This window comes from Lates calcarifer, linkage group LG9, assembly GCF_001640805.2.
Source record: "Lates calcarifer isolate ASB-BC8 linkage group LG9, TLL_Latcal_v3, whole genome shotgun sequence".
Classification (NCBI taxonomy): Eukaryota; Metazoa; Chordata; class Actinopteri; family Centropomidae; genus Lates; species Lates calcarifer.
Window position 1 is genome coordinate 4,579,672 of NC_066841.1, and position 22,305 is coordinate 4,601,976.

At 46.0% G+C, this 22,305-nt stretch overlaps 1 protein-coding gene and 1 long non-coding RNA gene across 6 annotated transcripts; one reads left to right on the plus strand and one right to left on the minus strand.

Moving 5' to 3' along the window:
* Positions 1-322: 322 nt before the first annotated feature.
* On the minus strand, positions 323-20,645 carry LOC108884118 (rho GTPase-activating protein 40). 5 transcript variants are annotated; one of them, XM_018677783.2, is made up of 16 exons: positions 20,175-20,645; positions 18,274-18,398; positions 10,800-11,026; positions 9,666-9,886; positions 8,895-8,973; positions 8,262-8,410; positions 7,341-7,506; positions 6,806-6,897; positions 6,294-6,371; positions 5,392-5,551; positions 4,751-4,833; positions 4,048-4,254; positions 3,739-3,882; positions 3,340-3,491; positions 3,004-3,059; positions 323-2,612 (listed from the first exon to the last, which is right to left on the minus strand). In XM_018677783.2, the coding sequence occupies exons 3-16, from the start codon at positions 11,005-11,007 to the stop codon at positions 2,506-2,508; spliced, it is 1,902 nt and encodes a 633-aa protein (XP_018533299.1). In that variant the 5' UTR covers positions 11,008-11,026; positions 18,274-18,398; positions 20,175-20,645; the 3' UTR covers positions 323-2,505. The 5 variants fall into 5 exon arrangements, with proteins under 5 accessions (XP_018533299.1, XP_018533300.1, XP_018533298.1 ...); XM_018677784.2 differs by lacking the exon at positions 18,274-18,398; XM_018677782.2 differs by lacking the exons at positions 18,274-18,398; positions 20,175-20,645 and adding an exon at positions 15,809-16,043.
* LOC127142792 (uncharacterized) lies at positions 5,559-6,943 on the plus strand. The gene is made up of 3 exons (XR_007813848.1): positions 5,559-6,072; positions 6,254-6,430; positions 6,815-6,943. It is a non-coding gene; the product is annotated as an uncharacterized LOC127142792 (long non-coding RNA).
* Positions 20,646-22,305: the final 1,660 nt, after the last annotated feature.

Genomic DNA, 22,305 nt, shown 5'->3' on the forward strand with positions numbered 1-22,305 from the left:
AATAATCGAGGCTGATGAGGCAGTTAGTTGCGAATGGTTTTTCGAGGAGCGGTGGTGATGATTAATCAAGGAGCTGAGCAGCAGTGGCCTCTCCACCCACACACATTACAAGGTTAATCTCTCCATTGATTATTTCTGCAGAATAAACCAAGACTTCACTGCAGATTTTCTCTGTTTTCACTTAATGTGTGTATGTTTGCTTCTCTGTGCAGCAGCAGGAGCAGATGTAACTGTGGGTTTGATGAATGATGCTTGTGTTGATACCATCTTTCCACCACACCCATTACCCCATATTGAAAAAATAAATCATGTTTAGCACAACATTAGATTCACATTTATTGACATAAAAAAAGAACATTTTTCAAAAGTTTTTTCCTTCTACAGCGAAGCCTAAAGTATTTTCACAGAAGTATTAAAAACAGTGACTCGTGTAAAGGGCATAAATATACATTCTTGACGTCTTCACCACAGTAAAAGCTGGTTGTGATGAAGACGATAAGAGGTCCACACCACAGGGAACAAGCGTCCATGTAACTGTCCTTCATGTAGTCCTGGGTAATTATACAGATAACACTGTTTCAGAGATATCTACCCCAGAGGCAGCTTCCTGTTTCTCTCACACAAACACATTCACATATATACAAACACAAATACAGTCGACACAAAACTGATGTAGTGTGTGAACTTGCACCCCCTGTTTTGGTGTGTCCGTGTGTGTGTGTGTGTGATGTGTGTTTAGACAATACGTGTCCATGTGCTCTGCTCCTCGGGGTGTTTGGACTCACACCGCTCGCCCTCTGGGATGCTGCTTCAGAGGTGACCTAGTTCTCCTGATTGTCAGCAGAAGGCGGCTTCATCAGCTCGCTTTGTGCCGAGGCACTGAACTGTGCCCGGGACCCTGGAACAGGCCAATTGGACTTGTGTAATGAAGCTCATCACACACACACACACACACACGTATGCATGCATGCTCGCTCCTGCTGCTGTCGTCAGGTCCAGGGCAGCAGAATTTATAACATCCATTTATTACCTTCTCCTTTATCAAAGAACTGTGATTCCTCGGTGCGTTTCAGATGCATGCGCCGCGCTGCCATTATGGTCCATTATGGGGAGGTGACAGAGATGGAGCAGAGGGTGTTGATAGATGTTGGTGCTGGAGCCGGCTGTCATTACTCCCGTCTATCGAGTGGAGTGTGCGAGACACTTCCCACAAAATGGCCGCGGAGCACCAACATGGCTCCGGTTGCGAGGAGTAAATGATTCCCGTCTGGCGGTGCGACAGTGGTGAACACATTCACTTTGCTGCTTGTGTGTTTGGAATAAGTTAACTGGCTCTGAGACCACACACCGGCCTCTTCACAGCAGAGTGCATGACTGAGCAGTATTTACAATCTGACTGTACAGAGATCCATCCAAAAACAACAACTGAGCATGAAGAAATATGTACAAGAACACTGCAAATTCCCACACTGAGTATGGGCGACTTAACACAACATACTGTTACACTGAGTGCAGCACATTATCCTACGGCCTCTAACCTACAGAATACTCATCGAATACAGAAGCAACAATGGCATTACATTCATATAAATAATAATAATCCCAGTTTACCCCAGGAGTCACTGCAGCACTTTCTGCTCCATTCATGTTTAGAAACGAGAACTGAAGACCAGCTTCACTGTGTGTCCTTAACAACTCCCTTTAGAGCTACAATAACTGTCCTGGAGGTCGTGACACCAAATCCCTTGGTATCAAAAAGAAAAGACAGTCTCTTCGAGCTGTTCTGTACAGGTCAGGGTCCTTGGAAGTCTGTGGATTTTTATAAGGCCCAGGAGACGGCAGGGGTTTCACAGATAAAGGGGATATCAGTTCATCAGGGTCTCTCTCCCTCTTTGAATGGCACAGGCACAGAGAAACCCTCTGTCTTTGTTTCCTCTGTGATGGAGGAAACATGGAGGGAGAGGAGGATCAGTCCATTGATCAGTCAGGAACTGGGTGTTTCCAGGTCGGCCTCAGTAATAAATCATAAAAGCATGATTTAGCATGATTAAAACCTCTGTTTTACAGGAGACTCATGAATGAAACACACCGTCTGACTGGTGTGTGTGTGTGTGTGGGGGGCTCTGTGTAGCCAGAGGAGCTCTGCATCCCCATCTGCTCGCTCATGGCTGGACAGGAGTGTTTGAGGGGAAAGATGGCGCCCTGCCTCTCCTCTCTCCTCTGTGCAGCAGGTTCTCTGTCGGAAGTAATGAGTCACGTCAGCCGCTTTTTGCTTTGAGCGTCGCAGCCGAGAGAGGAATGATGGAGTTAAAGGAGAGAGAGAGAGAGGATGGATAGATGGGAAGAGGGAAAGAGATTCTCAGTTTTTCTGTTCCTCCATCTGTCTCCCTCTCCTGTGTTGCTCGAAGGTTCAACAGGACAGGAAGTGAGGGGGGGGTCATCTTTTTTTAGACTCTGTCGTCTTCAGTGACCTGTTCCCAGATCAGTCCGTCCACAGCCTCCATGTCACAGCCCTCTGCTGGCGTTAGGTCTCAGCTTGATGAGCCACTCTCCTCCAGGGTTGTTGTTGTACAGGTCCAGAAGGTGTGTGTCAGGATCCAGACAGTGTTCACCTGCAGAAAACAGAAAACAGGGAGTTTAGAGTTACATTACTGCATCACCTAGAGCTGCAGCTAACATAAGCTGTCGTCATCAATGAATCTGTTGATTTGTCTGGATTAGTTGAGTGTTTGACGTATTCAATGTAGAAAACTGTCTAAATTTTTCCCTGGCAAAGTTGAAGTGACTGAAGAAGTTTAGTGCAGCGTTCAGTGTGTCAGCTCTCCTGTGAGAGCACAGACGTGTGTGGATTAAGCATTTGTCTGCTCTGATAACTGCAGATGCACCGCTCGTGTCTCTTTGGCGCTCGCACAGTTCGTTATGTAAGACCTTCCTACCCTCATCAGCTCAACGAGCAGAAAGACATGCAAATGTCAGCGCTGCTCCGACCGGAGAGAGACTTACCGATATTCCCTCCCACTTCGTACAGGGCGCAGTCTGGATTCGCCACAGAGCCGTTTCTGTTGGGAGGCAAACAACACCCACTCATCATGCTCTGTTTTTCCATACAGGAGATATGAAAACTCACACCACTGCTTGACAAAACACTTCAACTGAACAGCTCGGCACATTACAGTGAGACGTGTAATCAGACGTCTGATCCATGTCTGATCCTCTTCTTGGTTTAATATTTCTCAGGACACATTTATTAATTTTCGTCCTGGTGTTTGTGGCTACCAACAGATATGAGTGTAGCTGCTGAGGTTAGCGTGTGGTCCTCGACTCTCTGTGGTTTTGTACCTTCTCATTTTGCCTTTTCCATTTTCGGGGCTGCGGAGGAACTGGCGGTGAAACTGGGCGAGCAGGTCTGAGGCTCGTGAGTTGATGTTGAGCTGGTACTCCATGGTGCCGCTCACCAGATCCCCGACCTGGACCTTCACCGTACGGCACAGCTTCAGACAACAAACACGACAACAAACATTATTCATCAGTATAATAACTGAATGTGAAGGAGCAGCAGTAAACCTGTGACACTGTGTTACTGTAGTCAGTGTGTGAGGAGCTGTCTGTGGACACAAGAACATGAGCATTTGTTCCACATTGAGATTTGATGTTGTAAGTCATGACTGTAATGATCTGTGCCTTTCATTGGTTGCTGTTTAGTAAACAGTATGAAGCAGTGTTGTTAAACCGGCTCACCTCCGAGGTGTTTTTATCAGGTTTCTCGCGGCTGTCTGTGTGGATCTTCCTCAGCAGGTTCTTGATGCGGCGATCGTAGAACTGGTAACGCCGGTTACTGTTCTCATTCAGCTTCCGCACCTGGCTCATGAGGAAATTTGGGATCTGAAGAGAAAACAAAGCGAAATGAAGCAGCATTGGTTATGGTTATGTTTACATGCTAAGACGTTAAATAAAGCTTTGGCTGATATTTCACTCCCAACTTGGGGGAGATATAACATCAGTCCTCTTGCTGTCTGATCTCTCACACATCCACCCTCCGTCTCCTACCGTCCACAGCAGGTCCTGGTAGCGGATGAGGAGCCTCATAACATCAGCCGCCTTCTCCGCCTGTCCTTTCTCTGAGCCCTCCGTCAGTCTGCTGGGGACGGCCTTATGGAGGAAGAGGTTGGGAGCCATGATGGTCGCCACGGCCCACAGGTTCATCCTGTTCCTCTTCTCCCTGGAAACCACCTTACTGAGGAACTCGAGGAGAGCCTGGTGGACACACAGACGTACAAGGCTGAGGTGAGGTCGAGCTCGCAGCCTCAGTTTGTACAGCTTCAGCAGAATCATGTGTGAATGTGTTTCAAAAGAGAAAGAGGCCACTCAAAGTGAAGCACAAAATGGAGTGAAGTGAATTATCACAGTGACTGGATCATCCGTAACACCTCTGCTGAGAAGTATGTTAATGCACAGTAAGTTTCAGCTGCCTCCACTGGAGTCAGAGTAATTAGTTCAGGTGGGTTTTATGCTTCTGGATGCCAGAAGAGGAGCTGACGGCACTTGTGTCAGTGAAAGTGAAAGTGAGTCATGGTTAATGCAAGTCGTTATATAACAGAGCAGAGTGTTTAAAATGTGGATGAAGAGCAGCACATCACTGTACAGCAGAGGCTGTTGTTTAAAAACCAAATGACACATTCCTGTAGAGTGTGTGTGTGTGTGTGTGTGTGTGTGTGTGTGTGTGTGTGTGTGTGTGTGTGTGTGTGTGTACCTTCAGTGTGTTCCTGTTGGGCTCAGGCAGCAGCAGGATGAGCAGGTTCAACATGTGGAGTTTCTGCTTCAGCTCTGTGATGTCTGAAGGAGCAGGGAGGAGCAAAGGTGAGACAGGTCGAACACACACACACACACACACACACACACACACACACACACACACCCTCTTCATTTCCTCTGTGTTAGTCTGAATAATGCGATGTCTAAAGATTAATGGCACTGTGACAGGTGGTCATTAGGTGTGTTAGTTTATGTCTCTGTGGTCACACGTCATTTATCACTTTGCATCGAGTCTCCTCACAAACTACAGTGAACATCAGTGAGTCATCAATCAGATTATATTAATATCATTGTTTTATTAAGGTGGAGCTGATGAGAGACTCTCTGTCACTGTGAACTGTGCCTGTGCAGGGATGAAGAACTTGTTCAGAGAAGGTAAGTTGCTCAGTGCTGCCGTCACAGTAACGTGTTTTCTGTGTGAACTGTTTGTCTTGGCCTGTTTTATACAGTAAATATACAGAATATAAATGTGCATCATCTGTGATTTAACACTGTGAGAGTGAGATTCCAACATCATTTGCTTCATCACTCTCTTCAGCTGAGAGTGAAACCAACAGTCTTCAGGTGGCGTTCACTGACCTCTGACGGCGCTGAAGGTGTTGAGGTACTCGGCGGTGAGCAGAGGGGCGGGAAGTTCCCGGATGAACTTCTTCAGCAGCGCGGCAGCGTCGTTTGGACTCACGTCATCCCAGCTGACCTGTCCTGAGTAGAAGTTGGCCTCCAAGTTCTGCTGCAGCAGCTGAAGACAGAAAACAAATATAATTATGACTTAATTATTTTATAGTTGATGCTTCTGATCAAGGTGCTTATTTATATTTTCAGTTATTTCCTAACTAAATACCTGGTAAAGCTATCACTGTCTCTCTGTGCCTGAGACAGATGTAAAACCATATAAGCACCTTTGGTTTCAATAGTGCCTCTTCCTCATCACACAGAATGATATGTATGACAGAAATGTGAGGAGAGATGTTGAGCTGTGAGTTAAAGCGAACACTCTGATGAACTTTAACAGGACGAAGTGTCTGAACACGCTGAGGACAGAGTTTGTTTCAGGTGTTTCCACCTCCATCATCAACACTATGAGATAAAGAAATCAGAGGCAGAGTGAGAGCTGTTGTCACGGTTACTGATCTGTCTTATGTTTTCCTCCCTCAGTGTTAGATGGCGCCCTCTTCTGGCTCTTCACGGTTAATTGATTCACCATCTACTGATGGTGTGGTGAATTAAACACAGTATCATGAGGCCTGTCTGCTGCAGTAGGTGAAGGAACATTATTGATTTCGTCTCATTGGACTTTGTTAAATGTCAGCTGTAGTTAGACTCAGTCGTCTGACTGATGCTCTTCTTACACCTCTGACATTCTACACTGTCAATATTTCAATTTATCAACACGTCAGGTCAGAGACATGTTTCCTCCTCTTTGCTTTTACTTAAACATCAGACAGAGACTCTGGTGCAGTGTCAGTGTCCAGATTCTGTACCTTGATTCTGGACTGAGACCCTGGAACCCGCAGGATCCCCTCTGAGTCGACTCCTTTCTTCTCCAAAAACGACAACAACTGCAGAGAGAGAGAGAGAAGGAGAAGAGAGAGAGACATCAGCAGAGAGTCAGGCGTGGGTAAGATAAGAATCTCTAGCTCACCTCTGCTGGTTATTCTGAGTAACTGCTGCTATGTTACAGGGTGTGGTCACAGCATTTCACATTCAGAGGACACTGAGGCTGTGCTCTGTCCTCTGTGCTCTGTGCTCTGTCTGAGGACGTAGTTTGTGAACTCAGATAAGCAGAACTGTTTAAAACCCTTCGTGTTACGACAGAGAGGGAGTGAAAAGATGTAATAAAACGTTATCTCTGTTCAGTTCATGCTGCTGATGTGAAACAGACTCTTACACACTGGTTTTGCATTGCTGCAGCTTATTCATACACTTCATTTATTAATTGTGAGTAAAGGTAAAGGTGAAAGGTCATGTGAGGTGATGTGTTGTGGCTTCTCACCGCCTGCAGGAAGAGAGGAGTCGTGGTGTTGGGCTTCACTTTCTGATCGTTCTCCAGCAGCGTGGCCAGCTGCACCCCGAACAGCGAGCTCTCTGCAAAACACCAGAGTCATTCAGCTGTTCACCAACACAACACATCAACACATCCTGTGACGTTAGGTGAAGCTGAACGAGCCTACAGACAGTAAAACCAAAAACTGTGAGGATTATTTCTGAATCATGAACCTATCACTGATGAATATGTCGCTGTGGTTTAGCCTCATTTTCTGTGCTAATCTTTGTAGGTGCAGTGTAAAATATTTAGTCAGGAAGCAGGATCTAGATTTAAAACATGCTCAGTTTATACGTCATGAAAGTTGAACCACTGCTGCAGACAGGCTTCAGGTTTGACTCTGTTCTGCTTTGATTTGATTGGCTCACATTCAAAATGAAAAATAAACACTGCACCTAGTTTTCAGTGTGACTGTCTAAGAATGAAGACACAGCTGTCTGCGGTCGGCCTGTTTCCCTGTGTGTTCGGCTCAGTCCCGTCCTACCTGGGATTTTCCTCTTGCTGGTCTTGTGCCTTTTGACCTCGAGCTCCAGGAGGTCGCACAGCGCCGTCATGTCGATGAGGGCCAGCTGCCGCACCTTCTTCATGTCGGCGTGGGAGAGATCTTGGATGCGAGTCACTCCTAGACGGCACTTGGGGCAGACCACCCGCTGGGGAGGTGAGAGCGGAGGGAGAGAGAAGTGAGGAGAGGGGAAATGGAACCGAGAGGTGGAGAGAGGAGATGAAGAGGTGGAGAAAGAAGGAAGAGAGAGTAGGCAGAGGTCAGAGGGAAAACAGGAAAATGGATTCAGCCTGAAATAGAAAAGTAAACCTGCAGAACTCTGACACAACAACTCTGCTTTTGTTTTCAGCTCGTTCCTTCAGTCCTTTATTCTGTGTAACCCTGTTATCTAACCAGCAGCAGGGCTGAACAGAGGAGTGTGTATGTTCAGATTAACAGGAAAAATCAAACTCGGCCTGAAATACTTTCGACAGACCTGAGTCCTGAGACCTAAAGCCCTGATCTCTGATCTCTAAAGGACCTAAATTAACAGTAAAAATGAACTTCTCACCTCGCACCTGCATGAATCTTATCTTTCTCTACAGATGTAATCCCAAACTGTTATCATAGGTTTTTATTCATCGTGTGTGTCCCTCACCTTTCCTCAGAACTGTGTGATTCTTCTTCTGTAAACAGATACACTTTCACACCCACCAAGAGAAATGAATGGAGGAAACACAGGCACTGAAGTATTTCCCTGTCATGCTCCATTTCCAAATTCTCTTCCTGCTTCATGATGGAACATTTACAAACTTCCTCCTTTGAAATAAAGTTTTTTAAACTTCCACAGTGTTCCTGCAGACCGTGGGACCCTGCACTGACCCAGGACAATGAGCGGGAGAAGGGGAGAGTGTTGGAGCTTACGGGCAGCGTGCCGTCCTCCTTCCTGCGCTGCATGTTGAGCTGCGGCAGTTTGGCCTGTTTGAGGAAGATGACGGCCTGTTCGCAGTAAGCCACGTCGGTGATGAAGAACTCCTCTTTAGGAGCACATCGCTGATGCTCCGGTGTCACGGCTGAGTAGGAAACACACCCACAGGTACACACACACACACACACATGCAGACAGGTCAGTTAAGGACGTCACTGAGGATGTTTGAATGCACGCAAGAGGAAGAAAAACGACATAAAGGTTCACAAATATGAGGAAACGTCTGTACCTCACATTCTCTGATCTAACTCATGTAACAGAGGAACAAATGCTACAGTTCTCACTAATTACTGTGCTGAAAACTGATCCGTATCATCCCTTTTAGATCCTACTCACTGTATGTTTTCATTCTTAAAACATCAACAACCAAATCACACATGCAGGCACCAGTACTTTATGACTCATTCAGAATACTGAGACGTGTCAGGTGAACGCAGCAGTGTGTAGAGCTGAGGAGTTACCTGGGGATTAATCTGAACCAATTAGAGGACAGACAATCCCTCATCATGTCCTCACAAATCTGCTGCTCACCTGACTTCAGGTCTGTAGTTATATTCTGTAGCTCTTACCTGACAGTGGTGTTTTAGTAACTGACGCCATGCTGTTTTGTGCGAGGTCTTCACTGTGCTGCGCCTCAGGCAGGCGGGTCTGCAGAGAGAGAAATACAACACGTTCTGTAAGGAGCTAATGTGGATACAAACACGAGCCCTGTGATATTTTCTCCGTCACTGGGAACAGGAGCTGTGTTTTATTTTGTCCACTGAGCAGATGAACACGGGTACAGAGTGTTTCCTTTGACAGAGGACTGATAGAGATCAGAGGAACACTGTCTCTGTTCCCCTGTCAGGGAGACTCTCTGACAGTGAGGACAAAGCCCGACCTTTACATGTGATTTGCCTTCATTGTGGCAGGTCAGCCCCTGTGCATGGAGCGAGACAGCACAATACACTGGACTGATAGGACGTCTCTCACTGAGTCCTGACGGTCACCTGGGAAACAGGTGTTTTACATTTTACTGCATTTCTCTACAGCTGTGACCCAGAAAGACTCCACTGCATTTATATTTAGAACCCATCAGTCTTTGCCTTTTCCTCTGGGCAGACTCCCCAAATGTAGATCATCTCTCATCTCGTCTGAGAGCACCTCCTCTCTGAACACCTCTAAAACCCCAACGTGCCTGACCCGTGCTCACTGTGCACTTCTTCACCTGACCTCCCTGCACTTTGTCTTATTGAACAGATTTAGTCCTTACTCCCAGCTCTCCCTCTGTACTGAGGCCTGAGTGTTATCCCTCACTTCTAAGTCGCTCTGGATGGTAAACGTATGTCGTGCGTCCTGACCTGAGCGATGGGGGAGTTGAAGATGTCTCGAACGTCGCGTGGCGCCGGTTTGTTCCTCTTGCGGAGGGACAGTGTGTAGGAATCCAGTCGGCGCTGCACGGCTTCGGCCTGGGTCCGGGTCAGAGTGGACAGCAGCACCACGTTGTCTACATCTCCGCTGTCCTCACTGATGAGGGTCGACAAACCAGCGTCAGCCAACCACTGCTCCTCCTGTTCGCCCTCTGAGACACACAGAGGCCTCATGTAAATACACACTGACAACAGAGAGTGTTACACTACTAACATCAATATCTGATACAAAGTGTAAGGTTTTCATTATACGACAGGATGTGTTGCATCAGTTATTCTGCGTTTGTGCACAAAGTTCTTCCTCAGTCTGCAGTAACTACTTCCTGGTTTCTAACCAGCAATTTACCAAATGAAAACTTGAGGAGCCGATGAAGCCTTTACTCAGCTGCAGGGAAACGTCTGTAGCAAGTAAATGACCATAAACAGAAAGTCAATACGTCACTGTAGCATCACAAACATAACTGTTTCTGTGCAGTAATCGATGTTTGTGTCGACCATATTCCATATTATATAAGTTAGGAAGCTAACGTATCTTTGTAGGTCAGTTTATGTGGCTGTGCAGCTGGTTTGTAAAGACTCAACATTATAACCAGGCTGAGTCTGAACTTATTCACTAAATGCAGACGTTTGTCAGGTGTTTAAATTTAATAAGCAACATGACCCTCTAATGATTCCACACAGACACAAACACACTCACACACTGAAACCCAGACTTCAGAGGCTTTACTCATTAGTGGAAATGAATCTAAAACAGAGCCTCTGTTCAACATCAAAAGAATTAACAGTCAGATCATTTGAATGGACAAAATAAAAAGGGGCATCCCCATCCAGTCAGCACTCCTGAGTGTGTTTGGCCTGTGCATATTAAACACTCAGTGTTTGATAGTGTTGTCATGGCGATGAGTGCTTCTTCGCTGCATGGGAGAAACCTGATATGTTGCCATGGCAGATGCATCATTTCATGGAGGATCTCAGTAGCAGCTGTGTTTAACATGAAATCACAGAGATGCTTCTCTGTCAGCTCTGATCATCTGATCTTCCTCTATCAGTGCAGGATGTATTTACCTTCTGACTGTCTGGAGTCTCTCCTCGTGCTGTCGAGGTCTGCGTAGCCACTCCCCTGTCGGATGGTCTCCACCTCACTCCAGAAGGAGTCCAGGCAGAGTTTGTCGGGGTGCTGCTCCTGATCCGGGGCGGGAAGCGCGTGCGTGCTGTGTTGTGCGTGTTCAGCGGCTGCCTGGTCCTGCGGGCTGGCCCAGGGCTCCACGCTCATCTCGGTGGGGCTGGGATCTCTGGTGCAGACATACACACACGTAAAGAAATCGCACGCATGCATGCAAACAAACGAGCAGAAACACTAAGGCACATACGCAAACAACAGGAGGAACGGAGAGGACTGAGGCGATGTGGGGAGGATGAATCAGCCGGGAGAGCCCACAGAGATGGAGAGACAAAAGGAGTGGGATGGAGGAAGGGCCGGAGTGAGGAGGGAGATGGCGAGAGCGGACACAGAGGGGGGTTTCTATTGTTCTTGTAAAATGTGGCCTGGAGGCAAAGTACCCTGAGAGATCCACTAGATGTCAGTGTAACAGTGTGAATTCTCTTTCCATCAGGGTTACACCCCTCTCTCTGCTCAGATGAATGTAACACCCCAATAATGGAGGCTGAACAATTTAAGGAAAAAAAGACAAGTCATCTGCTCTCAGTCTCCTTCCTAAAGAAAAGCAGGGAGAATTCAGTCTGATTTCCTGTAGCTCTCAGCAGCAGGAGACCTGTTCTCTGACAACAATGGGACACACTCAGCTGGCAGTCAGACTGTGACCCAGTGATCTCAGCACAGGAAGTGGTCAGCTGACTCATTCGATCGCTGTGTGGTCCAGTCACATTCTTGGAGTCAGCACAATCTGGAGAGACATACCAAACCCTGTCTGATGGTTTATCGAACCAGCTCGACTGAAGGGAGGCAGCAGAGATAACAAAAATACCAGTCATACTTTCAGCTGTGAATCAATGAGCTTATGGAGATGTTGCTCACACAGAGAACGGCCACATCGGCTACAAGTCAGTTCAGAAGTCGGATGAGATCAGGTTTCTTCCAGATCAATGCTCTGGTGTGTTAGAGCAGTTTCTAAGAGTCTCTGTGTGGGGTGGGGGGCTGTGATGAGAGGAGACGTCAGTTTCAATTCAGACTTGATGAAAACCTCTATTGTCAGCACCAGCAAAATAACATATTAACATGATAATAACTTTATTTATATGACGCTTAAACGAACCACATTCAAAATCAAGAATGAAAAAACCTGGAATCAGATGATCAGATAGAACTGTGACTGAGACCAGGACTCTGAGAGAAGACAGGTAGAAGACCCTCTGCAGGGTCTACAGATAAACTGAGACCATCAAATCAGAGCTCTGTGTTATGTCACATACCAGAGCAGGAGCTATGATGTATCACACAGACAAACTGGAGCGACATGAAGCATGAAACAATGTCTGTAACTGTGACTGAAAGAATTCTGCTAATGGTCAAAAGCTGGGTGAATAAAGTCGGACTGAACTAAACCACTGAGCCATAAAACTCTAATATAACTGCTTTTCTGTTGCAGTAAACCCTGACAAATATTACTCACTGAAATGGGCCATGCTAATGTGTTCCTGCTCTTCAAACCAGAGCAGTTACATACCAACATACAGAGTAATAGCATACCACGTAACATGAGAGTCATTCAGTCCAGTCATCTGTTTCATCAGTTTTCTGTCCTCACTCAACATTATCACCATGAAATAACTAAACCACACACTGATACACTGTAAAAAATGATGCACAGATCTGAAGGCGACAGGTTTGGGCCAGACTAGACAGACCTATTGATTATTTTCCCAATTAAGTTTTAGTCAATAAAATGAATTGACCTGCTGTTACCTCTTCAGATTCCTGGTTTAGTCTGACCAGCAGACAAAACGCAGATATTCTGACACAAAAAGTGACTTCAACAATGAATCAATTATCACAACTGATGACCAGATGATAGATGACTAATTATGTGTCAGTGGACAAACTGTTTCAGCAGGGATGCACCTGAAATACAGTTTCCTCTTCACTGTGAGACTGTAAAAACATTACTCTAATAACCATTCTGTAACAGGGCAATTAAACTTTGTTATGTGACCATCTCCACTTATAGATAAGTTGACAAATTAAAAATCTTCTGTAGCATCTGATCAGGACCCAGACACAGCTGCAGCTTCTGTGTAGGAATCGGTATTGGGATAGAAAATGTGGTATTGATGCATTTCATAACAACATGTGCTCCCAACCTGCCAATCATAAAACACATCAAGCCTGAGAGACCACAGACCACAGACCACAGATCCACAGATCCACAGATCACAGACCACAGATCCACAGATCACAGACCACAGATCACAGACCACAGATCCACAGATCACAGATCACAGATCCACAGATCGCTGACACAGCAGCCGTCAGGCTCAGCAGCCACATCAGCTTCAGTGAACACCAAAAGAATTCCAATTTGATTAAATTCAATTCAATTCGATGTGTTTCTGTTTGATTTGTTTACAAACCGTCCGACAGTTTGAGCAGTTATCATATGTTTTATATGTTTGGACAGAGTCACCATCTGAAACAGTCTGGGAAACACAGACTCCATTTTGAACGACACGTTGATGCTGCAGTTCACTGTCACTGTAAAACACAACATGCCATCTACCCAGAACATTTAGAAATCTGGTCCTTCCTGATCCGGTTCAAACGCCTCTGCCTCATCACACATACCTGGCTTTTTTCTTGAGGGAGGACGGCTTCACGTGCTTCCCCCTCAGTGGGCTTTGGGCCGGACGGAACCTGAAACGGTTCAACCTGGTGCGTGGAGACTGCATGTCGGACCCGAGCCTGGTCACCACTACCTCCTCTCTGCCTCCCATATCCACCACGCTACAGGAATCCAGGAATTACACTCCAGCACAAAACCTAGCTCTGTTCAGTCCTGGTGGCTGGAAACCATGTGAGTGCGATGTAAATCTGTCCTCTGCTCCAGTTTCTTTGCTCTGGGACGGGGTGGATGTGGTGAGTCTTTGCTGGGGCTCGGGGCTGTGTGTGACGAGTTGGTGAGCTGAGTAGAGTCAGAGCTGGAATGAGGAGGGAGTGACGACTCCCCGAACATCAACATTCACATTCACACCTGTCCCCTCCCTCCCTGTGACACACCCTGCCTGCATGCCTGATGGCTGTCAACTTCCTCTCAGGAATCTATTATTATCTGCTCCACTTTTAAAACCCCACTTAAAAACACTTGAAACACAACACTGACATTCCTTGTTCCAGTCTAACAGACGTAAATGATGAAGTGAACCTCGGGCACCTAAGTGAAAGCTACATGGCTCTATACTTGAGCTAATTAATCATGGATTCTTTGTTGAACAGATGAGGCATGTTATCACCTCTTTGAGTCCAAAGGTAAGTTAATCAAATGGATCAAAGGATGAAGATGTTTCCCTCTTATTCAAACTCTGTGGCTGAGCTCACGCTGCAAACATTTTATCACAAGCAACGATCACATACTTGAGGAGTGACAGGCAGTGATGCCGTGCATTAAATCAAATCATGCCTTATATGCAGAAGACAGCTGCCTATTGCAACATAGTTAACATCCCAGTCCAACCTGAGCGCCTATGAGCAGGAGATATAAATAACTGTCAGGAGGCTCTGAATGAAAACTGACATTAAGTGAAAGTTTCTCTGGTGCAGCAGGTCTATCAACATTGCCCCCCCCTCTCCTCATCAAATCACCGACTCATCTCCACTCTGTGATTCTCTCTTGTCATGCTGATGGCAGCCTACACATCAGCTGAGGATGTAAACAGACAGAAGCAGACGCCCGACGAGCTGAGGGGAAAAGTGAGAAAAACGCTGCAGTGGTTTGACACTCAGATAACTTTGGTTACAAGTATTCCTCTGCTGTACTCTCACATTCCACCTGAACACAGAGGGCTTTCTTTCCTTTTTTCAAACATCTGATAACAACCAAATTCGTTTCCTGTTTAATAGAAGCGTTGTGGAACAATTTGTGGAATGGATTTTCATGAAAATGCAACTAAAACCTGCTGTGCAGGAAGAGTCTATTCACTTACCTCAACCTCTGCCGTTTTGTTATGACTCTGCTTTCTGTGTGAATATATACCCAGAATAAAGGATTCAAACTCTTGAGCCAGACTCATAACAACTGAAATCACAACACCTACAGCAAAACACCAGCAGCCCCGAGCACAGATAATACAGAGGAACGAGGAAAGCTCGGAATCTGTTTTTCACAGGCTTCCTTCTTTTGCCTCGAGAACCAAGTGGAAAAACAGCAACCTGATAATAATACTGCTCACCTTGCCAGCCAGTTATAAAGCCCAGCTACAAAACAAAGCACAGACTCCATGCTACTTTCCCAGTTAAAAAACAAGGGATCGCTGGAAATGTCAAGGTGCTGGGATTGTTTCTTGATGAATGGACTTCCCATTAAGGCAGAGAGTCAACAGGAAAACGTCCACTGTGAGAAAAGAATGGGCAAAATGTCAACCTGGTGTCTTATGTTTATACGGAGCACTGTGGGAAATAACACAGAGTAACCCCGGCCAACAGCTCGGGTCAAAGAATACAGTAATCCACTCGAAAGAGCAGCTTGTGTTGAAAGCAACAGTGTTTAATCCTCGTGGCTGAATTCCACTGCAAGCCTCTTAGTTCACAGAGAATGCAACAGTTAGTTTGCACAGACTCGAGAAAGTGATTCTTCTCTAGCTCTGTCACATCAAACTGGATCTGTCCTGTGATACAGAAAATCCTAAACACAGACAGACAAGACAAGTGGTCCCAAAACAGCCTCCCATCAAAGACTTCAGACATCTCAGTCAGTCATCTCAGACCGTGAATCACCCAGGAACAGTGTTGTAACAAGCACCCAGACCCCGTAACAGTAACTCTAACAGTAGAGAGGCTTAATCCACACAAGCCTCAGCCTCCAGTGGAGCCTGAGTCCACAGCAGCAGCAGAGGCCTGATCCTACCTGGCCTTGGCCCGGCCGATGATGGCTCTGCCCGACAGCAGCAGCAGGGCCGCCGAGCCGCTTCTCCCCCAAGGCATCCTGCTGTCGTCCCCCCCGAACACTGCAGAGAGCCGTAGGAAACAGCAGCTGCCTGCCCCTGGCTAGCTGTTTCCTTGTAACCTCTTCAGCAAGCAAACACATTAGGACAAGGACAATCTGAGCGCGCTGGCAGGCACGTCACTACATCGCATCCTGGGGCAGGAAAGGAGGTCTGTGTGGGGGGTGTGGAGGTGGGGGTTGGTAGGAGAAGGAGAGAAGCTGAGTGGCTGAATAGCTGACCAGGGCTGAGAGGATGGAGCTGGGGGGTTGGATGGACGGTGCAGAGGACACAGCAGCTGCATGTCTGACTGAGCGGCTGAGTGGTTCAACTGTTTGGATAAAGTTACACTGGGTCTTCATCATTTCCACCACTGGGACAAAGAAAAGTGGAAAACATCCTTTAAACTCAGGTGCATCAGTAACTGGGCGTCATCATGATCCAGTTTATTGTCAGCAGTGGAATATGAGTGAGGAGCAGCAGGGTCTCCAGTTTTTAGTCTGGTCCACAGATGGCTTCAGAAGCAGGAATGAAAGAAACAGTAGATGTTGAACTCTGGATCAGGTCTGCAGGAGGGAGGAGGCTCTTTGATCAGTGAGGCACAAACAACACACAATGAAACCTGTGTGCTCTGTGCCTTTTTACTCTTCAGTAAAACACATTCAGCTGCCTCTGTGACTTGCAGTGTTTTCCCTTTGGCAACTCTTTACAGAGATTATAAATGAGAGCTAAAAATACTTTGGATTGTTTTACTCCTGTATGGTGAATTTCAGCAGCTCTGTCCTGTTCTTTAGATGACTTCCACATTTACATTGGTTACAAAAAAGATTACTGGGTGCTGAACTGAGCTAACACAGATACTGGGCTAATTATGACATAATAATCAACCTCAAAGTTAAATTTCAATCGGATTTACTAAATTTGTCTCATTGTGAGAGAGAGCTGTGAGAGCTCAGTGACTGGACTGTACAGCGTAAGTCGTCTTTAAATTCTAAGAAATCTATACAGTGTTTCTAGGAACATGTGTGAGGTGTGAGGAAAATAAACCACAGGGACACTGTCCTCTGTATGGAGTTTAGTTATTCTGTAAACTGTCAGACACTTCTATAAAAATTTAGCCTCAGATCGATTCAGTGTTTAACTCGTAAACTAAATTCAGCATCTGTTAACATTTTCATTTGGTGAGGGTGAAATTAAATTAGGCCCCTCTCTGTTGATCAGTGGAGTCTCTGCTCTTTGCTGCCAGAGTCTCAGCTTTCTGGCTGTTTGCCAAACCACTTCTTAGACTCAGTTTGTCTCTAACCAGATCAACACAGATTAGGGAGTCCACAGGGATCTCTCTGGGGATTTTTCCCTCCTCACCAGCTCTCTCTGCTCACACTAACTTATTCCTTACTCCTCTCTCCTCCATTGTTTTAGTCTAGTGTGACAACCACACCTCTCTGAGGTCTCTGCATCGTGTGTGTCACTCTTATCTTGATTTCCCTCTTTGTTAAGTCCAGTAAAACCACCTTAACTCCTCCACTGAAACTGCAGGGCAGGGCATGCTCTTTTCTCTTGCAGTAAACTAAAACTCTTCTTGCCTCATCCCTCCTTTCTGTGTTTCTTTCACTGGAATCACCTCTGACTGTCATTCTTGATAAGTCAAGCCCTTTCTCGCCTTCGCTGACCATCCTCCTTAGCTCACAGATATGCCTGGAGGGAAAAGGAGAGTGGAGAACGTGATGGCATGTCTCCGTGTGACCTCGCAGATGTCATGTGACAGGCAGCTCTGCCTCGTGCCCCGCTCATCCACCTCTTGGCAAGAAAGGCACAGACAGAGCCTGTGCAGAGCGCAGAGGAAGGGATGGGAGGACAGGAAAGTGCAGCAGAGTAGAACACAGGAGAGAGGGGAAAAGATGAGGAAGAAAAATGAACAAAAACCACAATGCACTGTTCCATCATGTTAGCATTGTTGGCCTGTGTTGTTTCGTACTAAACCCTCAAAATGTCTGATAAGAGAATCTGCTCAGGTGAATTAGAGCTGAGGAGAAAACAGAGGATGGGGCCCAGGCAGAGGCCAGACTCATCCAGAACCACACAGGACGTCACTCAGACCAGACTCCACACACAATGAGAAACCAGCACGCCAACACACTGTGTATGCTCAGTGGTGCACAGACACAAAAGCAAACACAAACAAAGCTGGTGATCGTGATGCCATCAAATGTTCAAATGTTCATTTGATGCAACTCATGCAAGTTGATCCTCAATCCAACGACCACAGCAATACAAACCAGTGCAAATAAAGTCTCATGCAAATCTGTGGAGAACAGTTTTGTCACGTGTAGAAAAGATTTTCATGGGATGAAAAACGAGTCATGGACGCATGAGGGTTTTCAATACATACACATATGCAGGGCTGTGCTGCAGAGACCGAATTCCTGCATCACGCCCACGGTGATGTGGGTGTTTCCACTCGTCATTATTTATGGCTGCACATTAATGCATCTGGGCGTCGTAGCTGAACTCGCTCTGAGGGACAGATGGGAAGTGAGTTGGAGAAAGCTTTAATTATCTGGTCATATAAACATATTGATGCATGGCTCACATGTATGTCTCTGCACTGGAAAAACAGAAGCAAAGAAATCCTGGGCATCATTTCCTTCAGTTTCTGTTATAAATGCTACGGTCAGTCAGTGAGCTAAATTCATCATTCCTTTACTAAATGATCTCACTGACGACTGTAAAGTTTTAAGTTAACTGATCTATTAAGATCTATTCATCAAAAGTGCTGGCTGCTCAGCAGACAGTGGTAACACCTCCACAGATGCACAGATTAAGCTTTTATATCACGTTTCCTTGAGAGACTCTGCTTGGTATGAAAGATACAGAGGCCTGGTGAGATAGAGAGATAATAACCACCTTTGCTCTGGTAAAAAGATAATGTGGCACATGCCTATGAATTCCATGCTGCGTCTTTATCACCCTGCAGTCACGTCAGTACATCAATGTTGTGCCATTTCATTGTTGACCTGCATTCTTGCTGGAAATTTTAAGTACCTTATAATTTTATAGCTCGCTGACAATGAAAAGCAGGTAATAAAACAGGTGTGTTCTGCACAGAGGAGCTGTTAAAGGACGTCTGACTTAAACTTGAAACTCTACACTTACTGTACATGAGCACAACAGCCACAATAAATCACTGAAATGTGATCAGCAGCATGTAACCATATCTCTCCTAATGATGAGCTTAAACTAACTTCTGACCACAGTTCCTCCACTCAGCAACTCAGTAACCGCATCAGACCACAGTTTAACTATTATTCCTTCTGCTTGAAATATTTGGATCATGTCTTTGACATAGCTGCATGTTTGTGTGAGTCCACGTTTGCTCCTTTGGAGACAGATTCCACCAAAACAGACCACGTGTCTTCAGGTGAAGTCGCCAACAGCAGCTGGCGACCCGAGCTGTGAAAGGTTTAACCAATGAAAGCTGGAGTAGCTTCTTTACTCTCACCATATGGAGCAAAAGTGGATTAAGAGCAGCGCTACTTTGCACTGACTCCCTCTGACTTGAACTGTCTGCAGCAAAGAGGTCACAGTGATAATCATCAGTTTCTATTAAAGAGAAACAGCATAAAAACACACACTACTGCTCTGATAGTACTGTCAGAAACTTCTTTCCCAAAGTGCAGCCAGCCGCCATCTTTGTTTTCTAAACTGAAAACATTCAGTGGGCTGAATTGTTTTCCATCCAGATGGTCAGAGGAGTTTTATGGGATTTTACAGACATTCAAACACCTGGATTCTTCTAATATCTCTGGTTAATTCTGTTTTAGAGGAGTGTACAGTACAGGAGGGGCACTAACCACCGTACAGCATCTTACACATCATTAATATACAAACTGAAAGGATCATTATGAAAATGTATATGTAACGAGAAAAAGGTTATCGGCCGATGTATCTGGTTAACAGAGCAACACTTCATTTTAACTTGATAAAGGTTAATTAAATGTGAATATCCAGCAGAGAGCTCCGCGCTGCAGCTGCACATCCAGGCAGCAAAAACAAACGCCCATAGCAACAGGTCCTGACACCTTAGCAACCAGAAACGCTCCCCGACCGGAGAGAAGCACAAAGACAAACGGAGAAATGACTAAAGTAACACACAGCTGCACCAAACGACGTTATTTCACCCATGTTACTGATGCACTCTGTAGAACAACTGCAGCGCTTTTAACCCGAGGATTCAGTTTGAACAAAAAGCTGCACACAAAGAGATCCACCGCCTGAACCTGCTTTTATTACCTGAGGAAGCACCGTCCACATCCCCGGCGTGTGAAGGCGCGACTCGGTGTGAGCGGAGGATGTTTCCATGAAGAAGAAGAAGAGCGGAGCTCAGTGTCAGTGTGAGCGGCTGACAGCGGACAGATGGCCGGGGAGAGAAGCGCTCAGTCCGCCGCTGGATGAGGAGGAGACAGACCGCTGCTCTCTCTCTCTCTCCTCCGTTAACCGTCCACGTTATCCTACTCACCTTGCGGCTGACGTCACCACGCCACATGACGGGTTCTGGTTTGTGTTGTTCATCACACAACCTGTTAACTCGCATCTAACAAGACAACGCAAGCACAGAAACAACCAGTGCATTGAATTAAGATCCAGTTTTCTGTACAGCGGTGCAGCCTCACTTCCTGTCCCTTACAGTGGAACCAGGGTAACACCTGGACATTATGGTCCCTTCAGGCTATCAAAGCTTTAAAGTGACACGTGCCCATGCAGAGCCACACCTGACTCAAATCTAGACCCTCACGTCTTTAAACACATTCACTGTTGTTGTTTTTATCCATGCTAGCAGTCCAGCTCCAGGCTTGGACCCAGTGGACAGACTGACACTCATGGTCCCCTCCTGGTCAGATCACAGCACCGCTGCAGACTCTCAGTCTTGTTTTATTATGGTGGGTGTGTGGTGAAGATGTCAGCCTGGATTTGGCTTTGCATTGGTTTTTATTAAACTGAATCTTCAAATGACCAATTGACATTTAATCTCCATGTTAATATGAGTTGTGTCTATAATCTGTGTGTATCTGTTACACACTCATGTTCACTCCTGCCTTCTCACAGCTCTCAGATGTCTCTGAAAATGAGGAGTAATGTATTTGTAGATATCTCATTCCTAACATACTGCACTCGGCCTGACTCACTCACTCCGCCCCTGCATTTTGTCTAGTTGCAGCTTTTAGGTGGAAAGATCATTCCTCCTGGACAGATAAATTCTCTCTGGCATCCTGTTTTTGTTTTCATTATCCTCTCAGCTTTCTTGCAGACAGTCCGGTTCATTCCTGGGCTGTGTGTGTGGGCGAGTGTGTGTGTGTGTGTGTGTGTGAGGGAGAAACCCACACAGATAGACAGATAGAGACAGAAAAACACAAAAGAGGCAGCAGCAGAGAGCACAGAGGCCCAGTAAAACAGCCCACTCTCTTCCTGCCATTGTTTCATCAGAGACCCACATGAGGCTCGGTGAGGCTACGCCCCCTGCCCCCCCCCCATGGCTGCTCTGCGTTTCCATGGAGACGGAGAATATGCCTGCAGATGATTGCACCTCCTGCTGAAAGGCATTAATGGAGACAATAACACAGCACAACCTGAAATCCTGACCGTTAAAAGACCAACTTGATCACAAATCATGTGAAATGTGCTCGTTGTGTTTCTGTTTATTACTTTTATTAACTGTGGATTTATAGATTGTTGAAAAACCTCCTATCTCCATTTCCATTTGTGTTTTTATCTCGGATAGTGGTTCTTGTGATGGTCTGTCTATTGTCCCACCACTTAGGTCCAGACTGAAACATCATATCTGACCTGATGGACTGCTTGGTTCCCAGAGGATGAACCCTGTTGACTCTGGTGCACCATGAAAAACTAGCTGTAACTTTGATCTCTGAATTTCATGTGCACGGTCCAGTCCTTCTTATGACTGAACACTGCTCAGCTGTTCTTTGTCTTTAGTGCTAATTAGCAATATTAACATGCTAACCTAACCTGCTAAACGTCAGCATGTTAGCATTTAGCTCAAAGCACTGAAGAGTCTTACTACAGCCTCACAGCCATGGATGTAGTTTGTGTGTGTGTGTGTGTGTGTGTGTGTGTGTGTGTGATCTCGTTTGCTTGTTGAAACTCCAGCTTGTGTATTGAATGTCTTCGACACTTACGTGCATATTTGCACCTGTACATGGGAGTGCCTGCTCATGCATGCGTGACCTCATAACAACAGTGACAAGTGACTGATTGAAACTCGACCTGGAGCCAGGAACCTTATCTGTGCTAACGATGAGGTTTAGCTTCCTTTAACGCGGCCAAATTTCCTCCCCTGAGCCATTTCACACACTTGTTGTTGAAGTCAGACGGAAACACAGAAACAACGGCTTATTTCCACTGATCA